Raw genomic sequence first — 24,377 nt, forward strand, 5'->3', positions numbered from 1 at the left:
ACCTGAAACAGCACACGGGCAGCATGACGCCGCGATTTAGCACGCGCAGCGTCTCCACCTCCGCACAGCTTTAGCGGCTCCTGGAGTAAATAAACACACTCCCACGCACGCTCACAAACACACACACACACACACACTGTCACATAACACCCCCCCCACACACACACACCCTTACAATGCAACACAAGAGGAAAGAAGAGAAAAAAAACACGTCCCACGCAGCTTTCACATAAGCTGAAGCAAGCAAATGAGCGCGCGCACACACACACACACACACACACACATGCACAAACACAGACTCTTTAAGCTCACCGCACACCCACACAGACACACAAGTGCAATCTCACTGAAACACATCTAAAATATCACAGATAAGCAAGAAAAACGAAAGAAAGAACACACACACACACACACACACACACACACAGACGGCCCTCACTCGTGCGTGGAACTCTGCAGGGGTCTTTTTTTTTTAAGAAAGAGCCGCCCCTTGATCAGCACGGCCGCCCCCACAATTGCACTCATTTATTCATAAGCCGCGAATAAATTGGAGGGTCGTGAGCCAAGCGAATGGCCAAGTAGGCGTCCGAGGATGAAGGTGGCACATGCAGATCGTCACCAGGATGGCAACGTGGCCACAAATTACAAAGTCGTGGACAAAGCCCCGCCTCCTACCATTATATCCCTGAGTCTCTGTTGCTCGGCCCTGAGCTGCTTCGGTAATTAATGGTAAATGGAATGGAATGTAAAGAGCCCAATTGGAAGGATATGGAGTTTCGTATTTGAACTATTATGGCAAAAACATGTTTGCATTGTTGTTTTCTGGAGTCAATTTTGAATCAGTCTGATGAGATTTTTCAATAATTCAGTGATCTGATAATGTTTATATGTATTAGTTAAGTTAAAGGTAATTTCCACATTTTCAATATTCCACACAGAGTTACCACAAAACTGTTGAAAGTAATGAATGCTGCTGGTTTTTTTTTGCATGCACATTTCTATAATTTCCAATGGGGATTGGGGGTGGGGTTATGATCTACAAAATGGAGACCCTGGAGACAAAAATTGGGAGCCACTGATTTATGTCTACATAATCGATTTCGAGATCATCCTTTGTTGGCTCAATCGCTCATCTTCGCGTCTAAAGTGTTGCTGTAAGTGAGAAATGAGGGAAAGTAAGCGACCCGACAGTCGAGGTAGCGCTACGCTTTCCTGGAGGAGAGAGAGAAGGGAGGGAACGGCATGAAAAAGATGAAAGATGCATTCCCACCTCCACTCAACACACACTCCTTCGCTTATTACCCCCCCCCGCACGTAAAAACAGGGCCTGACGAGTCCTGTCTTTCAGCACACACCATTTCAGAAAGCCTGCCCGGCCGCGACCACCGCAGTCCCGGCTATCAGCACACCGGGGCGTGAAGATGGAAAAAAGGCACTCCTCTGCTAATGGAAATGTCTTCCGCTGCGAACGGAAAAAGGCCTGGGCTGCGGATCGGGCCCCCGCTTGCCACGAGCCCCCACTTTCCCTGCCACGCGCTCTGTGGTTTATCATCAGAGACAGAGAGAGAGAGAGAGAGAGAGAGAGAGAGAGAGAGAGACATTTTAATTGGCTGGGGTCGAAAAGCCGTTCCGAGAGATAACGACGCGTGTCGGGTATCGTCGTGGGTTCGTGAATGTGTGTTCCGCATCTCACTCCTTCGCGCATTCTTGCTACGGCCCGGCTACGTACGGCATCCGTCCGAGTGGCCGGTCCAATTATAGTTCGGCTTACCCCCCTCCCCTCAGCGTTTTCCTCCTCCAAACACCGGTTCTCGGTGGATAATGACCTGTCTCCCAAGAATAACGTTACCAGATGTGGTCGCGAGGATCGTAACGATCAAAACATTCGTCTATTTCTGCGTGCTCGGCGTTCCGCGTATTCCAGGCGATACGTTGCGATGGACAGGAGGGATGGTGCGACGCCACAAATGACCGGCCTGTGGCTGAGGCATGATTAGAACTGCTGAGGGATGCAACATGCTGCCTCTCTTCCTCCGCTAGGACCAGCGGCTAACCAGCTTTCGCTGCAAACACTCCTACACAGATCGGGAAAAGACGGGAATGATGGAAAAAAAAGCAGCTCTGACTTGAGTTTACCACGTTGTGTTGTGCCGCCCAGGACGTCTCGGGGAATGGCGGTGATCTGAGAGGCGCTAATTCGATTCTAAAAGGCCTCAGTCACTGTGACAAATACAATAAACATGAACGTGTCCTGGTAGGGCTGAGCGATGTCTCCTGAAAATGATACGAGAAATACATCGCCTCCCTACCCCTTTACGAGACTAATTAAAACACTTGTTAGCTACCAGGGATTGACAAGGATCTCACGATACGATACGTATCGCAATACACGGGTCACGAGACGACTACACCACAATATATTGTGATAATGTACATGCTGCGATCTGCGATTTCACTCTGCCTGAGTTGCCAAGTACTAATTCAAAGTACCCAGCTGTACAGCGCCATCTACAGGAGTGGAGGTTGTAGTTGCATGCTGATTCTCATCTCTACTGACCTCACTAAAGAAAGTGTTGCATACAAAGAATCGATATTTGATGTCCCGTCTATCCATACAATATCACCAGATAAAATTTTGCGATATATATTTAAATTTCGAAGGACTTTATTTGTCCCCGAGGGGCTATTTAGAAGGCACAGTGGAGCATCTCACATATTACACTTGTCACAATAGACACAACATATGACACACAATAAAATATTCCTTGTATTGCACTATGAACAGCGATAAATAACTGTACATAACCGGAGCAGTAAGGCGCATTGTTTATCACCTGTGTCAGGTGATAATGGTTGTTTTCGGGGGGATGTCCAGAGTTCAATAGAAGGACGGCTTTAGTGTCCTGCAGCCGGTGGCAGGAGGGGAGCCACTCAAGGTTCAGAGTTCAGAGGGTGTGAGGGCTCTCTAATGATCTTGAGTGCCAGCAAATTGCCAGCATATTGCAGTATCGATACTTTCTAATTAAGGGTCTGGTTAAGAATCTAGGTATATTAAGAAATGTTTCTGTGAGCCACTAGGCTATCTATCTTCCACAGATCTAGACATTCCTGAACACGTGGAGCAATGTTAAACAAATATGCATAAAAAAAGCATATTCACAAACAATATTCTAATTAGAGACTATGATTAATATACACATTTTATTAAAATTGCATGGTTCAATTATCTTGAATTAATAAAAAATAAATCACCGCTGTGAGACACTGCACGTTGTATTTGTATTTATCCTCTATTTGTGGCCCTGCCCCTCACGCCAAACCTGACAGTGCACCACCAGATGCCCACTGCACCCAGTTACCTCAGACGGCACCGCAGGATACGCGGCATCTGGTTTCAGGCCTAAACATAAACACACACGCCGCTAAAACAGGAGTCCCACACTGCAGCCATACCCCCGGGCTTTCATATCGTCCCCGAATCAATACAAACGCTGCATCAGCATACATAAACCAGCAATTAATTACACCTTTTACCTAAATCCTGCCGATACAATGCCGTTCAGACACTGAACTTCTCTAAATCCTCAAATAATTTGAGTTAAGACGACTGACAGAAGCCTTTTCAAGTTTTTGGAACACTTCCCTTCAATTACATCACTTCCTCCTTCGATTTATGAAACGCCGTTGCTCACCGTACTCATAAACATCTGTCTCAGGGTGCTTTTGGTTCCTGGCGTCTGGATACAGCGTGCTTTAGCTCTGTTTGTACACCATCACGACTATAACCAAGTATAACCGTACGTGTGCTGAAGCCTAAATGAAATGTGAAAATACTGATATGTTGGTTATCAGTAATTGGAAATATAATCAGCTGTACACCAAACACGTCCCTTTAGGTGAATCTGCATGGTCATCGGATTCGTATTTAAGGAACCCTCGGCCGCGCTGACACACCGTCCGGCTTGACGCCTCATTACGCCGAAGCGTCACTGGGCATCTAATCCCACTGTTCCGCCGGCATTAAACTGCACGGGTCCTGGGACACCGTGTTTGTGCCTCAAACATCAGCAATCTTTCCCGCTCCTGTAGATTCCTTCTCTACAATATCAGACGAATCCGCCCTTATCTGTCAACACAGGCCACCCAGATACAGGTTCAGTCCTTAGTCACCTCACGACTGGAGGGAGTCCATCCGACCTCTACAACTCATACAAAATGCAGCAGCACGACTGATCTTCAACCATGTTCTCCACACCGCCCCTCTGCTATGTTCCCTCCACCGGCTCCTAGTAGCTGCATGCATCAGGTTCAAAATACTGATGCTGGCCTACAAAGCCAAACATGGAGTAGCACCATCCTACCTCACAGCCCTTATTACACCTCGCACTACACCTTACACCTCCAGTACTGCTCGCCTGGTCCCTCCATCTCTGAAGGTAAAAGGAAGATACTCATCTAGACTCTTCTCCGTCTTGGCCCCTCGGTGGTGGAATGAACTTCCAGCTCAGTCACTGAGCACCTTCACACGGCAGCTCAAGACCTTCCTCTTTAGAGAAGATTTAGATGAACTTGTGACCTTCTTATTGTCTGACTTATGTACAGAATCTACAAAAGAGTGAATAAAAAGGTTGTATTCATAGTTGGGGGTCCTAGTGAACCAGAACTGATCACTTCATCCATGGTGACATGGAAGCACATTGTAAGTCGCTCTGGATAAGCCCGGAATGCCCGATGTGATTCACTTTTGAGGAACGAGGGTCCGTTCAACATTTGCCACGGCAAAAACAAGCCACTCCAGCAAAGACAGCATTACTTGTGCGACACCCTAGACTCCGGTAATGAAAGTGGATGGTCCTCCAGATACACGTCAGCCGCCATGAGCACTTGAGGCAAACGAGACAACAGGAGTGCTGGGAATACGCTCATCCGCAGCCCGACACAAAAGGAACTCTGGCCAGATGCTGCCGCTATCAGTGTCCCAACTCCAGCCTGGTAACGAGCAATTGGTTAACGGATGCGGCGTCCTGCCACCAAGCTCTTCCAACCTCTCCTCAAACCGACCATTAAGCACTTTGGCCGCGCATCCAGATGCTGCCATGGACGTCCGCGAACATCTGTTTAAGATGAGGCGGAATGTTGAGTAGACACTCTGGAAGATCCGGAGTCACGCTGCCGAGTCACGCTGGTCCGACTGTCGGGGACAAACGATTCCAGTGCGGTCGGCGCAAAGAGCACGAAAACATCCGGATTCCAGGCTGCAGTTTTGACTGTGTTCAAAAACGGATTCTCGCCACCTCAAACCTCCTCACCACCCCGACATGGGTGAGCTGAGGCGCTACCTTCATCATCACTCTCAAGCTCTGAAGATCTGCACATTTCGAAGCGAGCGTGGCGTCTAGATGTTAAACACGATGGGCCAAACAAGTCTGTGATCTGAGCAAGGCTTCCACCCAAGAAGAATCGGATTTGACTCCGGTTTGACACACCTGCTCTCAAAACACCTTGAAGAACATCCTCGGAGCTCGGCAGCACGTCGGTTTCCACTGAGGTCCTCGTTGGCTACTATATTTACATTTACATTTACAGCATTTACCAGACGCCCTTATCCAGAGTGACTTACAATCAGTAGCGACAGGGACAGTCCCCCCCTGGAGACACTCAGGGACACTCAGGGACACGATGGTAGTAAGTGGGGTTCGAACCCGGGTCTTCTGGTTCATAGGCGAGTGTGTTACCCACTAGGCTACTATCACCCCTTTATCACCCCTATCACCCCTACTACAAACAGGACCTTCCTAATCAGCTCAAAAAGGGCCAAAATTGCCACTGAGGTGCCACTCAACCAGGTACCGTCCCCACTAACAGTGATCTAGATTCACAATGAAATGACTTCACCCACAGCCTAACGGAAGGTGGAGCATCCAAGGCGGCGATCTTCTGCAGAAGAGGTGTTTCTGGACAAAATCATTTTGTAGATACCATCTGGAGGGGGTTTCCCACAGTTTTTTCCACTGCCGGGCATTTTATGGGCCACTGGAAGGGACAGCTGCAGTTCAAGAGGTCCCGCAGCTACCACAGCACGCAGACCGAGGACGTCAGGGCAGAACACGGCCAGGGACCGAGCGAGCGCGGCAAGGAGAGCAAAAAAAAAAAAGAGAGAGCGATGCTCAGGAGGGGCTTTCCAGCGCCTGTCGGCGGACGCAGACGGGACGATGACATCAGTCGCAGAGCGAGGCTGCAGATAAGGGAGGACAGTCTGGCTGCCAGGAGGTCACCGAGATGCCGATATTGATTCTGAGGCTGCGTCTGACGTGGGGCCTGACTGACCGCATATTTGACGCTTTTCTTATTTCTCACGTTCTCTCACGTTTTTTTTTTCCCTTTCGCGACCCGACGTGGCGTCTGTATTAACGGAGGGCCGGGGTTCACCTTGAACCCCGGAAGGTGAGAGAGGTCAGGCCACCGCGACCAGTCCAAAGCCTTTCATCAACGCGGAAATCAATAGCGGTGTCTGCCTGGCTTCGATCTCAGGAGAACGAGAGCGGGCGAGTGAGGGGGGGGATACAGAGAGCGAGAGAGAGAGAGAGAGAGAAACAGCGCATCATCAATTTTCATCCGACGGCGTCAGGGCGCTTTAAATATTCATGCCTGCGACTCTGCTCGACCCACCGCGGGCGCGTGACGCGCTGCTAATTGAAAACGCAGGTAGAGGGAGAGAGAGGGAGAGAGAGAGAGAGAGAGTGAGAGAGCGCGACTGGAGATTACACCGCGCCCGCGGCCAACGCAGGGGTCCAATAAAACATGTTATTACAAAGTGGGGCGTCAATAGGAGAGATTACGCTCCCACCATCTTATTAATGAGTCCAAAGGGCTGAATCACAGCTTATAAATAGACCAGAGCGGAATAGCTGAATAGGAAACGCATGGAAATAAACCCCAAATGTTCACAAACGTGACCTCATAATGCGCCTTCAGGGTTTACGGAAATAAACAGATAAAAAAAAAAAAAAAGACGTGACTGCTCGCTGGTTATGTGTTTTGTAGCTGAGGAGGAACTTGCTACCCACCCAGACCCCTACGTGTTGGTGTGTTATTATTTCTGACGTCCAGAAGGTGGGTTTAAAGAAGGAGGAGCCTGTAGGCGTGATTGACAGCTGTCACACGCCCTACTTCCTCATTCGGGACAATTTAAACACCCTCCCTGTCAATATGCGACGCTCTCAAGGTCAGTTTCCTGTTCTTGGATTGAGGCTAGTCCTGGAATAAAACACGTCCCAGTGTTGAGCACAATAATTGTTGTATTTGAATATCTACGCATCTGCCCAATAATATATGATTGGTCTAAATTATTAGTATGCATCTTATATCCTTAAATCCAATATGAAATGTAAGAAAAAACAATTATGTTTTACATAGTAGTACATTATTGAAATGAGTATACATTTATCCATATTATACCATAAAAATAGTGTATACTGTTTTTATTGATATAGAGTATTTTTATACCGTTGACATAGTACATATTGATAGCATAAAAAAACAATGCCATTATTTGCTAGATTTTTTTCGGATTTTTTAAAAGGACTGAGCCACAATTTCGTATTTCTGTGAACGTATTTCTCCCATGAAAGCGGCGTGAGGAGTGAAGACGCCGGAACCCCAATCTGTGCCATCGGCTGCTAACCTGCGATAAACGCGAGCCGCGCTGAGGACGCCGTTCCGCCACTTCCTGCAAGAGAGTGCTCCCCGCGCGGGCCGAGCGCGCCGCCGTTTACCTCAGAGGTCAACATCCCGCCGGCCCGCCGTCAGAGGGAAGGTAGCCGCATTCCGGCTGCGGCGAGGGTTCGCCGAGTGCAGAGGAGAAGGAGTAAAAACACGGCGAGGGGCCGTTCGCCGCGAGCGGTGTGTGTGTGTGTGTGTGTGTGTGTCGGCGGGGTGGCATGCCGGAGTATTTTTGGGCGGCGTGCATGAATCATGACTTCCCTCGCTGCGGGTCAGAGAGCCGGGGTGACTCATGGCCCGGTCTTATATGGTAACGCTGGGGACATGTGACACCGTCCGGCGGTTATCTATAGCGCCGGCCCTGCCGGGCCCGAGCGCGCTCCGCCCGCTAGGACGAAGAAAAGGGCCACCTCGGGCCCCGCGTTCTTCTGCCGCCGTCCTGCGGCCGGCAGAGGCCCCGCCTCTTTCCTGCAGAAGTGTGCGCGCCGTAACGGCGGCCACGTCGACGTTTCTCTCCTTCTGCTCTGCAGGAAACCGGCAGACGCGGCACAGGAAGTGTCGGCGAATGGAAAAAAAAAAAAAACCCAACGCTCCCCATAGGAAGGACGTGACACACAAAGCCGCCCGCGTGGGGCGAGCCTCCCCCGGTTCACGCGCGATCGGCCGTCCGGCCCTGCCACAAAGCACGAGAAGGCCGGGCGAGTCGCGCCGCAGACGCGGAGAGGGAGCGTGGGAAACGGTGACGGTCTCTCCGGGACCCTTAAAGTTCCACAAGCTCCACCAAAGAAAGCACATTTGCAAACAACCTGACGTGCTCCTGACATGCAAAAATTGCAAAAATGCAAATTGCATTTGTACATCTGTGTCCTCTGAAGTAGGCGAGAGCCAATCAAATCAAAGCCTTATTGTAATTTCATTCCTTTTTTAAGTGAAGTGATTGTCACATGTGATACACAGCAGCACAGCACACGGTGCACACAGTGAAATTTGTCCTCTGCATTTAACCCATCACCCTGAGTGAGCAGTGGGCAGCCATGACCGGCGCCCGGGGAGCAGTGTGTGGGGACGGTGCTTTGCTCAGTGGCACCTCAGTGGTACCTTGGCGGATCGGGATTCGAACCGGCAACCTTCTGATTACGGGGTCGCTTCCTTAACCGCTAGGCCACCGCTGCCCCATTCCGTATGCATAACAATATAAAAAGAAACAGCGTTTGCAGCGATTAACGTGATGCGGTCATTAACAATGCAGCTATGCATAATTCGCGAAATGAAGAGAAAAAAAGACCAAAACGATATTAAAAAGGAGCCTGGAGAAATTATGCATATGAAGTTATGCATATGCATGCAGTTTATGAGGTTTGAGTTCGACTCATTCATAATTTTTTTTTTTTTTGCCTCGTCACGGCTGCAGTTTCAGCCTCTCAGTTTTGAAACCGCGCGTCTGCTTCCTCTTGCTGGCAGGAGCGAATGCCGGCCGGGATGGAGCGATGGCAGGCGCAGGAAACGGCGGCGCCCACAATTCAGAGCACGTAACGGACCTGGAAGCAGGGGGGGAACGATGACAAGGGCGGCTCCGGGCGGGATTTCAGATAACGGCAACAGGGCCCGGGCCTGTTCGACAGTCAGCTGACCAGTCAGGTGACGCGGTCTGAAGGGCTAATTTGGGACGTGAGTGTGCCTCCGTTCACGCTGCCTCGTCCTGCACTCATCACATATTCCGCATCGCCTTCATCAGACGTTCCGCACAGAGCGTGTTTGGCGGCGTGGCGTAGCGGACTCACGCGCTGTCGTGACGCTCTTGTTCCAAACAAGCTCCTCCCACACAGCAGGCAGCACCTCTTTTCCCCATTCAGCCTCGTGCGCGATCGATTTTCGCACGTCCGGGCCCGAAAAAGGCGAAGCCGCGGGCCGAGTTCGCGGCCCGACCCGAGAGGCGGGCGCGGGCGGGGAAAGGTTAACAGTTTATGTATGTGGCAGGCTGCGGTTTGCCACCGAGACGAGGATGACTCAAACGGAGAGGAGAAAGCGGAGCAATATCTGACTGGGCTGTTCTGCTCACGGTGGAAATTATCCGAGGGCGGGGACGGCCTCATGCCACCAATCAGCATATTCAGTGGGAGTTCTGTCTTCAGAAATCTATATCCTTTGAGGCCATTGTTGTAGGATTTTTTTTTTTTTTTTTTACACTTGGTTACCATAGCAACAGTGAGTTCAATGGGAAAAGCAAGGCGGACGAATAGTTAGTATGAAATTGTCCTTAGTATGAAATAAAATAAATTAATTAATTACAAACAGCTCATATGTCATATTTTGTTAGACAAAATGGACTGATTTGATTTTATATGATGTGTTTTGTGTATGTATTTTAACTTCTGGCACCAGAGGCCCACAAAAGGTCACAGTAATTTCCATGACATTCTTCTCTTTCTGTTACCTTGACATGTCAAATAAACATTCAGCATTTTTAAAAATATCACAATCCAGACAGCTTTCCAGATAGTGAGAAAAAGTCACAGAAATTAAATATCTTTTTTTTTTCTAAAAATGACATTTTATTCTCTTAAAAATTACATTCGCAAAGAAATTTAACTTCATTAATAAACCATTGAAGTCATAACGTGACCAAGCATTTCTTGGGGTTTTTGCCATAATCTTTGTGCGGACATCCGGTCTGGTGGATCTGCTGTGGCGACCTCAGAAGAAATCCAGAAATATCAATTATCACCGCCTTCAAACTATAATAATACTACTATTAATAATTATGATAAAAAATCAAATGTAAACGGGACATTGTGACGTGTCACGTGACTGCCCCGGTGTGCGTTGTGAGCTCCGCCTCCGTCGCCCGGCCCGTTGTGCAGGGACAGCACTTCCACACTCGACTCCAGAGAGGCCAAAAGAAATCAATACGTATCTCAGCGGCTATCGATCGGGGCCTTGATTAAAACAATGAATTTTAACCGCCCAGCCCCCTTCGCCCCGAACGCGCACCTGACAGAGCGGGATGAAGCCGGAAAAGGCGAGGCCAGCGGTTGTTCGGCCGCCATGAGACGTTCCCGGTGATTATCAGTCGCGTGGGTCCGGCCCGAAGCGGGACACTGGCAGGCGGCCCGTGGAAAGTATTTAATTACGCGCCGGGCCTGTCAATGAGCGTTCGTTTTGGTCCAATTAGACCGCGTGGAAAAACGACAGGCTTTACAACAAAACAAAGGCCTTTCCCGCGGCGCGAGGCAGTTCAGGCTCTGCACGCGAGCCAAGGGCATTCTGGGACGGGTGCGGAGGTCGAGCAGAGGCAGGGACGAGAGCGAGGGTCTTTCTGGGTCAGCTCCTGGAAGGCCGCCACGCCAGTACGGCATCCTGTTGTGCTCCTCTGCCTTTTTTTTTTTTTTTTTCGAGGACCGGCCCGTCTTGTCCTGATCCCAGGTCAGCTCTCCCACAAGCCACTAATGACTCCATGCGCCGCAGTCAGACGTCGTGTTTGTTTATGGTTCAGGCGGTGAACTGACTCCCCCCCCCCTCGTCCCGCGCAAGAGCCTATTTTTAACCTCCGAACCCTACAATAGATTCGTAGGAAGCCAGACGTGAAAAGAAAGAGAGAGAGCGAGAGAGAGAGAGAAGGGAACCCGGCACGATGAGGCGGCCGGACGACAGTGGGTGTCCACGGTTTTTGTCTGATCTTTCATTATTTGCCGCGTCTAAAAATACGCCATTCCTCAGGCCCGCTGGTGGCGCGCTGAGACCCAGAGAGCGCCGAGATTGTATTGCAGTGCAATTACGCGCAGCCTGAAATCGGGAGGAAATAAGACGTTTGCATAATTACATGCGCCCAGTTGTATTAATACTTTTATGTTGGGTCTCACATTTTCAAATGCAACAAACCGGCTCCACTTCAAAACCTCTTTACTCGTGCATAGAAAAAAAAGCTAAATCCCACCATATAATGGCAGCATCTTTTGGCTGAATTTCATCAGAATTTGGCAACCTGTGTAAAAAATACTAGTCCATTCAATCTGACCGAGTGGTAGTAGCCTGGTGAGTAACACACTCGTCTATGAACCAGGAGACCCAGGTTCAAACCCCACTTACTACCATCGTGTCCCTGAGCAAGACACTTAACCCTGAGTGTCTCCAGGGGGGGGCTGTCCCTGTAACTACTGATTGTAAGTCGCTCTGGATAAGGGCGTCTGGTAAATGTCATAAATGTAAATGTATGATGCGTTGGTGAATCTGATGATCAGGCGTGTGGAGACGAACCTAAACTGATTCGCAAATCCTGCGTTTCACAGGTGCTGGACACTCAGACGGAACCGCCCTCCGGAGCCCAGCCCAGGGCGGGACCATCAGCGTTATTAAACGGGGACGATAGTTCCCATGCAAGGCATTAGCTACACTTCAGAATGACACACACATACACACAGTCACAGCCCAAAGTGAGAGCTGGACCCGTCCTACTTGGACAGAGATGCCCTTTGGATCATCAGCGCTGTAATGAATCAGCCCGATCCTGCAGGAAAACTTGCGGTCTCAAAGGACACACACACACACACACCAGAAACAGCTTCATGCCACGCATGATAACAGAGCTGTTTCGTTCTTAAAAAGAGAAGTGATGAGATGCAGATGATACGGACGTCTCCGCCAGCGTATGACGAATGGGACACATTCCGCGCGGCATGACACCTTTCACCTTTCAGATGTGGAGAAGACACTTGACCCTACCTACCTCCACCTCGCTGGAAACGAGCCCAACATTGAGCCCAATGTTGGTGCCCAAATGGAACCTTGTTCAAACCGGCGCGCATCATATGGCCCACGATCCCGGTTCGATACGTCCGTCCCCCCCGAAGACCTCACATGCACTCGCGCCATCGATTTCCCTACATAGGCTGAGCGCCCTCGGTGGTTGGACACACATTTTATGGGACGTACCAACTCATCATGGTCCCGGCCAGTCGATGGTTGGGATGCTTCTACTCATTTGTGGGTCTTGCATTTTTTACATTATGGAACGAGACTATGAAATACCACACGTGAGGCAAACAAGGGAAAAAGTTGGAGATTTGCGTCATTCAGTTGGACAACGGGGACTGAGGGTTTATGCTGAACACTTGTCATTCACTCACGTTAATGAGCGTCTCATCGAGCGGTTTGTGAAGATGACAGTAGTGAACACAGCCGCCGTGAAGGTAAAAAAGTGGTTTTATATTGAAAGATACGTTTTTTTCCGGCCATTTCTCGACTGATGGGGGGTCATGGCTGTAAGATGCACATGTTACAATAAGCGAATAAAATTATACCCGCTATTAAGTAATCATTTTAAAATGATTCCACCTTTATCTTACGGGGCCGAGCAAATCGGAGGGTTAAGTTCTCGGCGCTTTCCTTGTTAGGCGAGATCTTCTCTGAGCTTATCATCTCATCAGCAGCTCATCGGGCAGAAGGAGGCGTGTTCGTGTCGAAACGCGAAAATCCCTGAGCTTATTTCCGCGCGCAATAGGTGGTTTCTGGAGGCCGCAGCACGACCCGCGACACGGAGATGTCGCAACACCTCCGTCGGCTGGTGAAGACGCAGCGCCTGCTGGGAACAGAGCCAGGTCGCCCGAGACCGTTTCGTAAGATCAGTTTTGTAGCGGTAATCGGGGGGAAAAACACGCAGGCAGATTCAAATCTGTCTGTTTGTGGCGATAATGAAACGAGGTGCATTTGGCCGGCGACCCTCGTGCGATTCCTTTAAAGGTCTTCTTGTAAACCCGCCGTTTCCGAAAAGACGCGATAAACGTCCAGCTGGATTCACTTCTACGGTGCCAGAGTGGATTTCCACAGGGTGGTAGTAGCCTAGTGGGTAACACACTCGCCTATGAACCAGAAGACCCGGGTTCGAATCCCACTTACTACCATTGTGTCCCTGAGCAAGACACTTAACCCTGAGTGTCTCCAGGGGGGGACTGTCCCTGTCACTACTGACTGTAAGTCGCTCTGGATAAGGGCGTCTGATAAATGCTGCAAATGTAAATGTAAATTTCCAGGATGATCTCCAGAGATTGCGCGTGGCCATTCCTCCCGAGATCCAGGGGTCCACTTGACCCAGGGTTCACCGCGGCAGGCCTGACGGTGCGACCGCCCCGTAAACCCTCACCGGTTGCAGTATGAATGGTCTTATCGCCCCACACACACACACACACACACACACACACACACACACGCCACTCGAGCGCCTTGAGCGCTGGGCTGTGGAGGAGAGGTGAGTCACGGCGCCGTGAATCACCGGGGTCGCGTAAGGAGAAGGGTGCACGGCGCTTCAGACGGAGAGAACACACACACCTGCATGTCCCGGACCACGCGGCCGACCTTACGTTACGTCAGGCATATACGCTGGTGTGTGTGTGTGTGTGTGTGTGTGAGCCCTTTCACACACATAAACACACACTGTATGCAGACGTGTGCAGGAATTCTGTCTACAGACGCACACTATCAAGATATATTTCCTTCACACACACACACACACACACACACACACACACACACAGTAAAGAATGTTCTGAACAGTTCCTCCCACTCTGAGTCATAATTTCACAGACGGTGCCAGGAGTGACTCAGAAAATGTTCCACAACCCTAATAGTACAGTCTGCCGTAATGCATGAATGACGGTGGAAATACGGCCGCTTGTTCCCGTTTATCAAAGGCAGCACCATTACTCGCTGCAGACGGAACGCATATTATCGCACGTTTAATTGCGTTGGATAAAAAAACACACACTTTCTGTTTTTCCCACAGTCAGCAATGTTCGTTCACAAAAAAAAACGTATTTAATTGAACGATACAACATTAGCTTGTTCGCTGAAATTCACCTTCACGCAAAAAAGAAATTAATTGGCTTTCGGAGACGATAGCTGATAGCTGAGCGATGGGCGGCGTCTTCGATTAGGACAAAACGAACGAGAGGCTGACGATGAGGGCGTGGCTGCTCCGATTATCACCGCACAATACACCCGGATATTGTCTACTGCTACGTCCAAGGAACGTTCAAGAACGTTATAACATTCTAAAATATACAAATGTAGTTTGACAGGCTCAATTTCATGACATTTTCCAGATCGTTCTACTGCTGTACCATCGTGTTCAAAATATATAAAAAAAAAAACTTGACACGACACTTCCATAACATCCTAACACGACCCCACACTGGAATGCTTGGGTTATTATATCATTTAACATTTTACTGGAAAGAAACCGCGTTTAACTCGTGTAAATGCGCCACCTTGGTCTGAAGAGGGCCGTGTACGCGACTGAATATGTCGGTAATTATTTATTGCGACCCAATAAGGAAGGTTTCTTTCAATTTAGTTCCTCAAAGCGGGACTCCCGACGCACCCACGGGTGGTTTCATTCTTCATTTCAATCGGCAGGAAGGCGCCGCGGGGACGGATTAGACGGGCAATGGGCGCGAGCGGAGCGGTGAGATCGCTGCTGCCCACTCATCCAACCTGGGGCGGCCCCTAGCCCCGCTGTTCGGATGATGCCGGGCCGGAATTTAGGGGCGAGGGAGGGAAAATAGAGGGAAAAGGAATAAGGATCAGTCGGCAGGACGTGAAAGGGGGCTTTTGTCCGCGCCGGCGAGGGAAGCCGTCTGCGGTGCTGGGCGTTTTCCTGAACGGGACAGGCTCTTCAGCCTTCAGATGCCGCGCAACTGTGGAGGCGTTCTTGGAATAATCCAAACTAAACATGCCCGACGTGCGGGTGATTTATCTCCTGTCGCTTCTTTAACCGTGGATGTTCAGGTCCCCGGGAGCTTTTTGCCAACAATTTGCATCGTCACCTCTTAAAATCCCCCGATCTTCAACGCGATAAGGAGCTGAGGCTCATGAGGTGGTTATCCTGGCAAAGAAGGGCCTTCCCTTAAAGTATATCTGTAATTTACTGCTGTCTTTACCGCTGTTCACTGCGTTAGTGTCTTTCGTAAAAAAACAAAAAATACAGTAAAGCGGTCGTCTGGTGGAAATCCGAGCACAATTGCATCATGGGTAGCGTTTCTGGGTTTTTTTTTTGTAATTTTCCAGGAGGACAGGCCTGCGACTCCTCGTCACCACAAGCGTGGCGGCCCATCACGGGACAGGTAGCGAGGGGGTCGGCCAGCGAGTGACGGCGGCATGAAGCTCGGCGTCTGAACAATGCACAAAGGCCCCACCCCCCCCGACTCGACATCAAGGCCCCTCTTTCTCTGTGGAGCGCCGCCGTTGGCCGGGGTGACGGGCGGCGCTGGTGGAGGCACAATGGAGGGCTACGCGCCTGATATTGATGTCATGCCCACATCACCCCTCTTCCTGATTGGCCCGATCCCGGCCTGCGGGGCCTCTCTCTCCGTCAAACTCGAGGCTCATCAGCCGAGACAGTATTCATAACCAAAAATCATGATCAAGGTTTTTTTTTACATCTACATGCCACCTGGTGATGCTTGAATAACATGCTGGACGTCTGGAACCTTCCAGAAGATGGTCAACACGGACAGCCATCTTCTCAAATGTTCACAATCATGCAACAGACCAGGGGAACATGGGACATCGAAGAAGACAAACGTATATTTACAAAAAAAGTGAGAACATCTGTTACAAACATGTTCCAGAACCCTCTAACAAGATAATAATAGCATGTTATTAATGATATTAATGGCTTTTACCATTACCATTACATTTCCGGCATTTATTAGATGCCCTTATCCAATACAATCAGTAGTTACAGGGACAGTCCCCCCCTAGAGACACTCAGGGTTAAGTGTCTTGCTCAGGGACACGATGGTAGTAAGTGGGGGGTTTGAACCTGGGTCTTCTGGTTCATAGGCCAGTGTCTCACCCACCAGGCTTCCAACACCCATGTTTGGAATATTCCGATTTTTTTTACATCTTGATGCCACCTGGTGATGCTATATGCGAGGACAGAAAGAACAGGGTCTGGACCGTGTCCCATTGAGTCCACGTGTGATTACGACCTGTCATCTTCAGGATAGTTCGCGTGAAACAAGTGATGTTTCCATCATCAAATGTGGCAGAAAAATACAGAACATCAGATGAAGAAAACATCCATCCGGGGAGACTCTCGAGACACATTCCAAACCTGTTCAGCAACATTCTAACATAATAATTATAATAATAATAATAATAACAATGTAACATCCAGAGTGGGAACGTCAAAAACGTGCGCGACAAAAACGATCAGACAAATTTGAGGAATGACTTGTTTTTACGAATGAATTAGAGTAGAGCACAACCACTCCACTCCTAAACGGAGGAGAGGACGTTGTCTGAGGTTCAGTATACGTTTCATTCTCTCTCCCTCGTTCTCTCTTTCCAAACCGGATCCACATGCAGGCCCCTGGAGGCCATTTACTCCATCTACTCCTGCCTTCTGTTCTCCAGTCCACTCCCTCCATCTCTGCGGCGGTCCCCCAGGCACCCGGCAGCCTTCTCAGGCTCCCGCACTCCATTAGAGCCGCTCATTAATGAAGCCGAGGGGGCATGAGCGGGCGCGGCCCGCCGCGGCGGCCCTTTAAGAGGCGCTAATGCCGCACACCTCGCGCCGTTTTTTAATATCGCCGCGCGACATCTCGGGCCGCACATTAAACGGAACGATGTTCCCTTCCGGGGGGGAAGCGAAGTGTCGGGGGCAGAGGCGATTTAACGCGACCAGAAGGATCCTCGCCAGCTACAAACGCCTCATGCATGGAAACTCTGACTCACTCCAAGTCGTGAGTAACGAAAAAGGAAAAAAAAAAAAAAAAACGTAATTAAATACAGAGAGAGAGAGAGAGAGAGAGAGAGAGAGACATTAATGTGGAAACGTGAGCTGGGCCTTGCCCCCAGCATTTTCCGCAAAAGAAAAACCTGTAAGAGAGTCTCTGGGAGAGGAAAGTGGGAGAACGTGCGAGGAACGTCTAACGCCGGCGACACTCGGGCCCCGCCGAAGCCAGGGGTCCAGACCACGCAAGAAAAGTCCTCCCATTAACATGTACATTTACATTTAAGGCGTTAGGCAGACGCCCGTATCCAGAGCGACTTACAAGGTGCTTCCATGTTACCATGGATGAAGTGATCGGTTCTGGTTCACTAGGACCCCCAACTATGAATACAATCTTTTTATTCACTCTGTTCTAGTTTCTATACAGAAGTCAGACGAGAAGAAGGTTCCAAGTTCATCTAAATATTCTCTAAAGAGGAAGGTGTTGAGCTGCCGTGTGAAGGTGCTCAGTGACTGAGCTGGAAGTTCATTCCACCACCGAGGGGCCAAGACGGAGAAGAGTCTAGATGAGCGTCTTCCTTTTACCTTCAGAGATGGAGGGACCAGGCGAGCAGTACTGGAGGCTCGGAGTATACCAGGTGCAGTGCGAGGTGTAATAAGGGCTGTGAGGTAGGATGGTGCTGCTCCATGTTTGGCTTTGTAGGCCAGCATCAGTGGAGGGAACGTAGCAGAGGGGCGGTGTGGAGAACTTGGGAAGGTTGAAGATCAGTCGTGCTGCTGCATTTTGTATGAGTTGTAGAGGTCGGATGGTACGTAGAGGTGGACCTCCCAGTCTCACACTTGATAAAAACACGACTGCGCAGCAGTGAAAGTGAAACCAGGCGGGCCGCGTGGTTCTAAGAAATCTTTTTGAAGAACGTGGCCTCATTCTTTTTTTTCGTGTACAGGTCTTTTGGAGTCTGGTTTCTCGTAAGAAGAAAAGGTGGGTCTCCGCCGCAGATTGCCGGCCCCTCCGCACCCTGACGTCAGGCCCGCCCTCTACGCCCGGTATACGGTTTCGTCCGCGCTACGGTGCGTCTCGTTCGCTGTTCGTCCCGACACCCAAGCCGGGGCTAAAAATAACCCGGCGGATAGCCCTCGCGGGCACGTGCGAGTGGGGAGGAATCCAGAAAAAAAAGGCCAAGCCGCAAATGGGACGGACCGATAAGGGGTGGAAGTGGCCTAGTGGAGCCGAAGAGCACAAAGTCCCGGGTTCAAACCCCACTTACTACCATTGTGTCCCTTAACCCTGAGTGTCTCCAGGAACTACTGGAACTACTACTATTTTACAGCATTTACCAGATACCCTTATCCAGAGCGACTTACGGTCAGTATTTACAGGGACAGTCCCCCCCTGGAGACACTCAGGGTTAAGTGTCTTGTTCAGGGACACGATGGTAGTAAGTGGGGTTTGAACCTGGGACTTCTGGTTCATAGGCGAGTGTGTTACCCACTAGGCTACTACCACCCAGGTCTTCTAAAATTACCGTCAATGTAAATAATCCCGCGAAGTGTTGAGACGGGGCAACCGGCAGAAAGAACCCCCTCGGTCTCAGGAAGGTGCGAACGTTAGGAAATGCGTTACGAAACAGCGACGATCCGGAGCAATTTTTTTCAATGGATCAATTTAAAGAAAAGATGCTTTGGATCAGGCTGCACGTCGAGCCGCGTGATTTATACGCGGACAGGTTTTAATTACGGCCCCGCTCGATGTTTATCTGGAAACGGGGACGAAAAAAAAAAAGAATTCGGCGAGGCGCCTAATTGCCGCAACGCAATCAATCAGCCGCGGCGAACAATTAGACGTGCGAAACGCTGGAGACTGCTGCATATTTTCCCACTTCTCTCTCTCTCTCTCTCGATATCCACCTGGTTAATTATTCACGGGCCGCGGGCTGCTTCGTCTGGCAGGCCGGCCGTATCTGTACGGACCCGTCTCGCCCGATGTTTATCTCGGAGCCCTTCGTTATTCTGGGCGCGGGCTCAGCGCGCAGGAGCGTCATCAGACATTTTTTTCTGGTTTTTTGTTTTCGGGAGGGTGTGGGGAGAGGTCACGGAGCGGCTGAGGCCCTCCTACGCTGGCCTACGGCGCGTCGTTCTTCTCCGCGGGTCGACCCTCCTGACTGCCTGCCATCGAGAGAGAGAGAGAGAGAGAGAGAGAGAGAGAGAGGGGCCGGTCTGCCGGGCTCGGTGGAAACAGATGTCGAACAGGAACTCGGTGTTTAAACGTTCTCCCTGCAACGAGCTTCCTGAAGCTGGAGGCGGCCTCTCTCTGGGGCGAGCCGCTAAACTGCTGGCTCATTCTTTACCTCGGCCACTCGCTGACCTACTTTCCAGCGCGTGTGTGAGAGTGTGACTCTGTGTGTGTGTGTGTGTGTGTGTGTGAGAGAGATAGACACACATGCAAAACCAAAATAAAAACAACGCAGGGCACGCCTGATCGTCCCCGGCGGCTCGGTTACTAGTGTAATACCACGGTAGAGTGTCCTCTCCGCTTTGCAGCACAACGGCCTGAAGTTACAGGAACCCTCCGGCAATGAGAATTCATGTAACGTACATGGAAAAAGCGAAGTCAACCATTTAAAAAAACAACACCAAAGTAAGACCTGATCTGAAAAAAGGAATGCATATTAATTGCATTAATTGCACACAAATGCATGCCTGCATCCTTCATGCTGTTCATACCCAGAGACAGATTGCATGTTAAATGCATGTTAAAGGCGTGAAAGATCAGAATTTTTTTTTATTGCGGTGCCTAATAAAAACGCCCAGACATTTACTAACAACATTCTCTAAAAAAAAAAAAAAACATTAAATTCATCATATATATATATATATATATATACATATATATTTTCCTCTTTTTATTTCACATGAATCCATTCATTCAGAACTGGCAACACAGCCATTATGCACAGAGAACCTGCACTCGCTAACGCCGGCTTAACAGTTCTCTGGTGTTAATTAAACACAAAGAACCAACTTAACACCGAGCTGGAAGACCTACACCTCGCCACCTTCTCCATCTATACATAGGCACGTCTCCAGTTACCACATCCTGTCAATTTTCTCCCCATAATTGCAACTTTCGCTTGCAGACGAACAGGGCGGCTCTATAGGGCCTGATGCCATTAACTGGCGCTCACAGCACACCGGCAGTCCAACACGACACACTGCATTCATGCATTAAACCCTGCAGTAAAACGCGTTGCCAGGTTGGATTGTTCAGCATCGACGCCAGTGTAAAAGAACTACAGACGGAAGTGTTCGGCCCACTCCAGAATTTGGCAGGTATAAGCATGAAGTATGGTGGCAACCAGTGGTACTGCACCCACAATTTAAAGCAAAAATGATTGGTTTTGAAACATTGTGAAACACTGCAGCACAGCACGCGGTGACACGGTGAAACGTGTCCTCTGTATTGAACCGTCACCTCAGTGAGCAGCGAGCAGCCATGACAGCCTTGGTTTCATTCAAAACATAATTCTGTCCATTCAGGCTCAGCGGCTGACCGATCAAATTAGATTGCCGACATTTTTGCTCCCGGTTAAAAGTGCCTCGGACAGGTGCAGCACATTCCTGCAGAGTCATGGATAAGCGGCAGTCAGCCGAGGGAGACGAAGACGGGCGATTAATCGTCCCTCTCCTCCCCATCTCTCCCCTCGCTCGCTCTCTCCGGCAGGTGCACCACTTCTGAGCCCAAGTAACTTCCGTCTAATATCGACTGCGCGGCACGGCGGCCCCGACCGTGTTTGTTCCGGCATGAGCCTTTCGCAAACAGCGATGGGGGGGGGGGTCTCATAAAGAGTCTTTTGGGGTGATGTACGGCACATGGTCTTAACCAAAACCAGCCATGGGGAGTCCATTATAACCAGTAAAACCTATAAAAAAAGTCCCCTTTAAGAATCAAACCACTGGGCCAGTGGGCCTAGCCGTTAAGGAAGCGGCCCCGTAATCAGAAGGTCAAAAGCCCCGTCCCCACACACTGCTGTCATGGCTGCCCACTGCTCACCAAGGACACACTAAATGCAGAGGACACACTTTACCGTCTGCAGGGTGTGCTGTGCTGCTGTGCATCACAAGTGACAATCACTTCACTTTCACTTCACTTTCAAATTATAGCACCAAATATGTACGTTTAAGAAATACGTGAAAATCTAACATAAAATTAGATAAAATATAAAACGTAATGGTAATGTAATGGTGAAGGTAGTGCAGGGACGGGACCGGGACGTGGCCCCGCGGGCCATTCCAGACGTGCCGTGAGAGGAGTGGCTGTGAAGGTCAAGGACCAGATTGTTGGGGTTTAAAAAAGACGCGGCAGGGCGGCCGGGGGGGGTCGGTGGGCGTCGGGGCGCCGCGCCTATCAGAGTGCGAGGCGGCGAGCGGTCCGATTACGCCTCTCCCCCGTCTGCGGCCTTTGTCCGCGGACGCTGTGATTTACGGCCGATCCGCGACACAGATTAGGCCTTTCGGTTGTCTATTTTTATCGGCCGCCGCCGGTCCTGACCCGGACGCGGACCGGCGGCGGCGCGTAAACAGTGCGTGAGGGGGCCGGGAGGGGGCTGCTTGTTTTGCCGGTGGCCAGAAAGCCCAGGCATTAGCAGCTTGAGAGTCGATCGGCGATGGGGGGCGGGGTGCGGCGGGGCTGGGGGAGGGGGAGAATGGCAGGGACGGGGCTGTTTTCCGGCCTTCCTTGGGCCACTCCGGAGCGCCGGCTACGCGCCGGGCTGCGGCGGGACGCGTCCCGCGCGCGCCGCTGCAGGGAACAAGGGGAAGTGGACAAGGACCGAGCCTTTGGGCCCTGCCAAAAACAATAATGGGGGCCCGGCGAGCCTGTCAAGAGGTGCATGCAGATTACCACGCCCCCGAAGCCACGAGGAATCTGTCCGCGGCACCATCTGCCCGGGTCTCCGCTAATCACTTCACCCAGATGGGCGAGCAGATCTTTTGAAGGGTTGTTTTTTTGCGCCGCGCCAAACGTGGGCACGTCTGCTGCACTTCCGAAAGTGGGGTGGGACTGGTGGGAATTTGCATGACCGCGGCGTATCGCTGGTACGGTAGGTGAGGTGCCAACCTCCAGAAAGATGTTCTACAACTCAAAAGTATTTCTGTTTCCGGAAGGGCACCTTGAGTGTCACAGCCAATCAGAAAGTCCCCCCTGGACACACTCAGGGTCAAGTGTCTTGCTCAGGGACACGAGCCTAGTGGGTAACACACTCGCCTGTGAACCAGAAGACCCAGGTTCAAATCCCACTTACTACCATTGTGTCCCTGAGCAAGACACTTAACCCTGAGTGTCTCCAGGGTGGGACTGTCCCTGTCACTACTGACTGTAAGTCGCTCTGGATAAGGGCGTCTGGTACATGCTGTAAATGTTAATGTAATTTACCAGGAGAGTAGTGGGGTTTGAACCTGGGACTCCTGGTTCATAGGCGACTACCAAGGAAACGCTTCCTTCCATTTCCATTTCAGCGAATGGGTGTCAGGAAAACGGGAATGTCCGGGGAACATTCCCATTGAAATGTTTCGCCGAGTCAGGAGAAAAGGTGGCTGCACCCCTTTGATTGCAAACCGCTTGGCGACCGCACAGGCCTCCAGTCTTCTATTAAGGGGCCGACAGAGGGGCAGAAACGGACCACAGAAAAAGACGGAGGGGGACCGGAGGCGATTAGCGCGCGAACGCAACAGCCTGCCGACGCAGTCGGGAGAATTCTTAAGTAGTCCGTTGGCAACCGCCCCACATCATGGTAACCATGGCGATGGGTATTCAGATCAAGAGCTGGAATTCAATCTTGGAGCACAGTGACCTAACTGAAGCGAGATTAGAGGATCTATGTAGCACCCAGCATCCAGGAGCTAATAGGCGTCCCCTTCAAACGAAGTGGAGTGAAACGGGAAAGCTCCATCTAAAGAGTTCGGATGGTTCCTGCGGAAGAAAAAAAAAAAAAAAAAAAAAGAGTAAAATTACCTTTCCCGCGTGCATCGGATGCAGCACCCAGGTTTCCCCGGGGAAAGCAGGAGTTTTGCACGCATCAAAAGCCGTCTTCAGCCCGGGCCACAGATCAGCATGCGTGATTAGCTGCAGAGCCCAAGTGAAGCTAAACCTGGATTCCCCGAGGAAAATCCTTGGGTGTTTTTTTTTTTTTTTTACTAAACGCCGGTTCATGTGGCGGCGCGTGTACGGATCGTTGAGAAATTAGCACGTCCACTTTATATTTTTAACCATCTTGAGTCCATGTAATAGAGCACTAAATGTCACTTGGTACATGTCACTAAGTGCCACGCAAAGTGATTTGTTCCACATTTTTAATATATTTGCAATTTATAATATTTGTATTAGTTATAGTGATCAATATGTGATTTATTGTGCCGCGTGCACTAAATATATGCACAAAGGAGCTAATGCACAGGAAGGAAATTAAAATGCCGCTGACAGGATCACAGTGGGCCAGAGCTGCGCCCCTAATGGATCCCAAATTGCAGGACTCGTTAGCTGCACCTCCAGCACTTCATCACCGGCGCTCCTGCCAGCTGACCGTCCGCCGGGACCGCCTATCAGGATCGCCTCGTAGGAAGCTACGAGCTCAGGAGGCCCGCCTCCTGAATTGCATAATAGAACATGAATAAATAAAAATTCCAGCTTTCTTAGAAGCCTTGACTCTTCACAGGGTTCAGGGCAAATCTTAAGGTTAAATCTCAATTAAAAAACTTTTTTTATATTCCCGTGTGATTTAGAGTGATTTAAATTATTACAGAGTATAAGTTCCATTATCAAAATAGTGATCGCAGTTGCAGTGCAGATGCTTTATTTTCAACCCAACGATGAAGGGAAAGCAAGTGATGCATTTTAACAATTAAAACGCCATTTACCCACTGATCAAAA

At 50.1% G+C, this 24,377-nt stretch overlaps 1 protein-coding gene across 5 annotated transcripts in view; it reads right to left on the minus strand.

Moving 5' to 3' along the window:
• Positions 1-24,377, minus strand: part of bach2b (BTB and CNC homology 1, basic leucine zipper transcription factor 2b) — a 65,003-nt gene that overhangs the window by 21,937 nt on the left and 18,689 nt on the right. Inside the window, exon 1 of one of the 5 annotated variants that reach the window (XM_029002658.1) lies at positions 7,776-7,889. The exons of 2 other annotated variants lie outside the window; for them this stretch is intronic. In XM_029002658.1, coding sequence (XP_028858491.1) covers positions 7,776-7,790 — 15 coding nt within the window. In that variant the 5' untranslated portion in view covers positions 7,791-7,889. Of the gene's footprint in view, positions 1-2; positions 50-7,684; positions 7,738-7,775; positions 7,890-24,377 lie in introns of those variants that run through there. 2 more of the 5 variants (XM_029002660.1, XM_029002661.1) reach the window with 2 other exon arrangements.

This window comes from Denticeps clupeoides, chromosome 14 (genome assembly GCF_900700375.1).
Source record: "Denticeps clupeoides chromosome 14, fDenClu1.1, whole genome shotgun sequence".
Classification (NCBI taxonomy): Eukaryota; Metazoa; Chordata; class Actinopteri; order Clupeiformes; family Denticipitidae; genus Denticeps; species Denticeps clupeoides.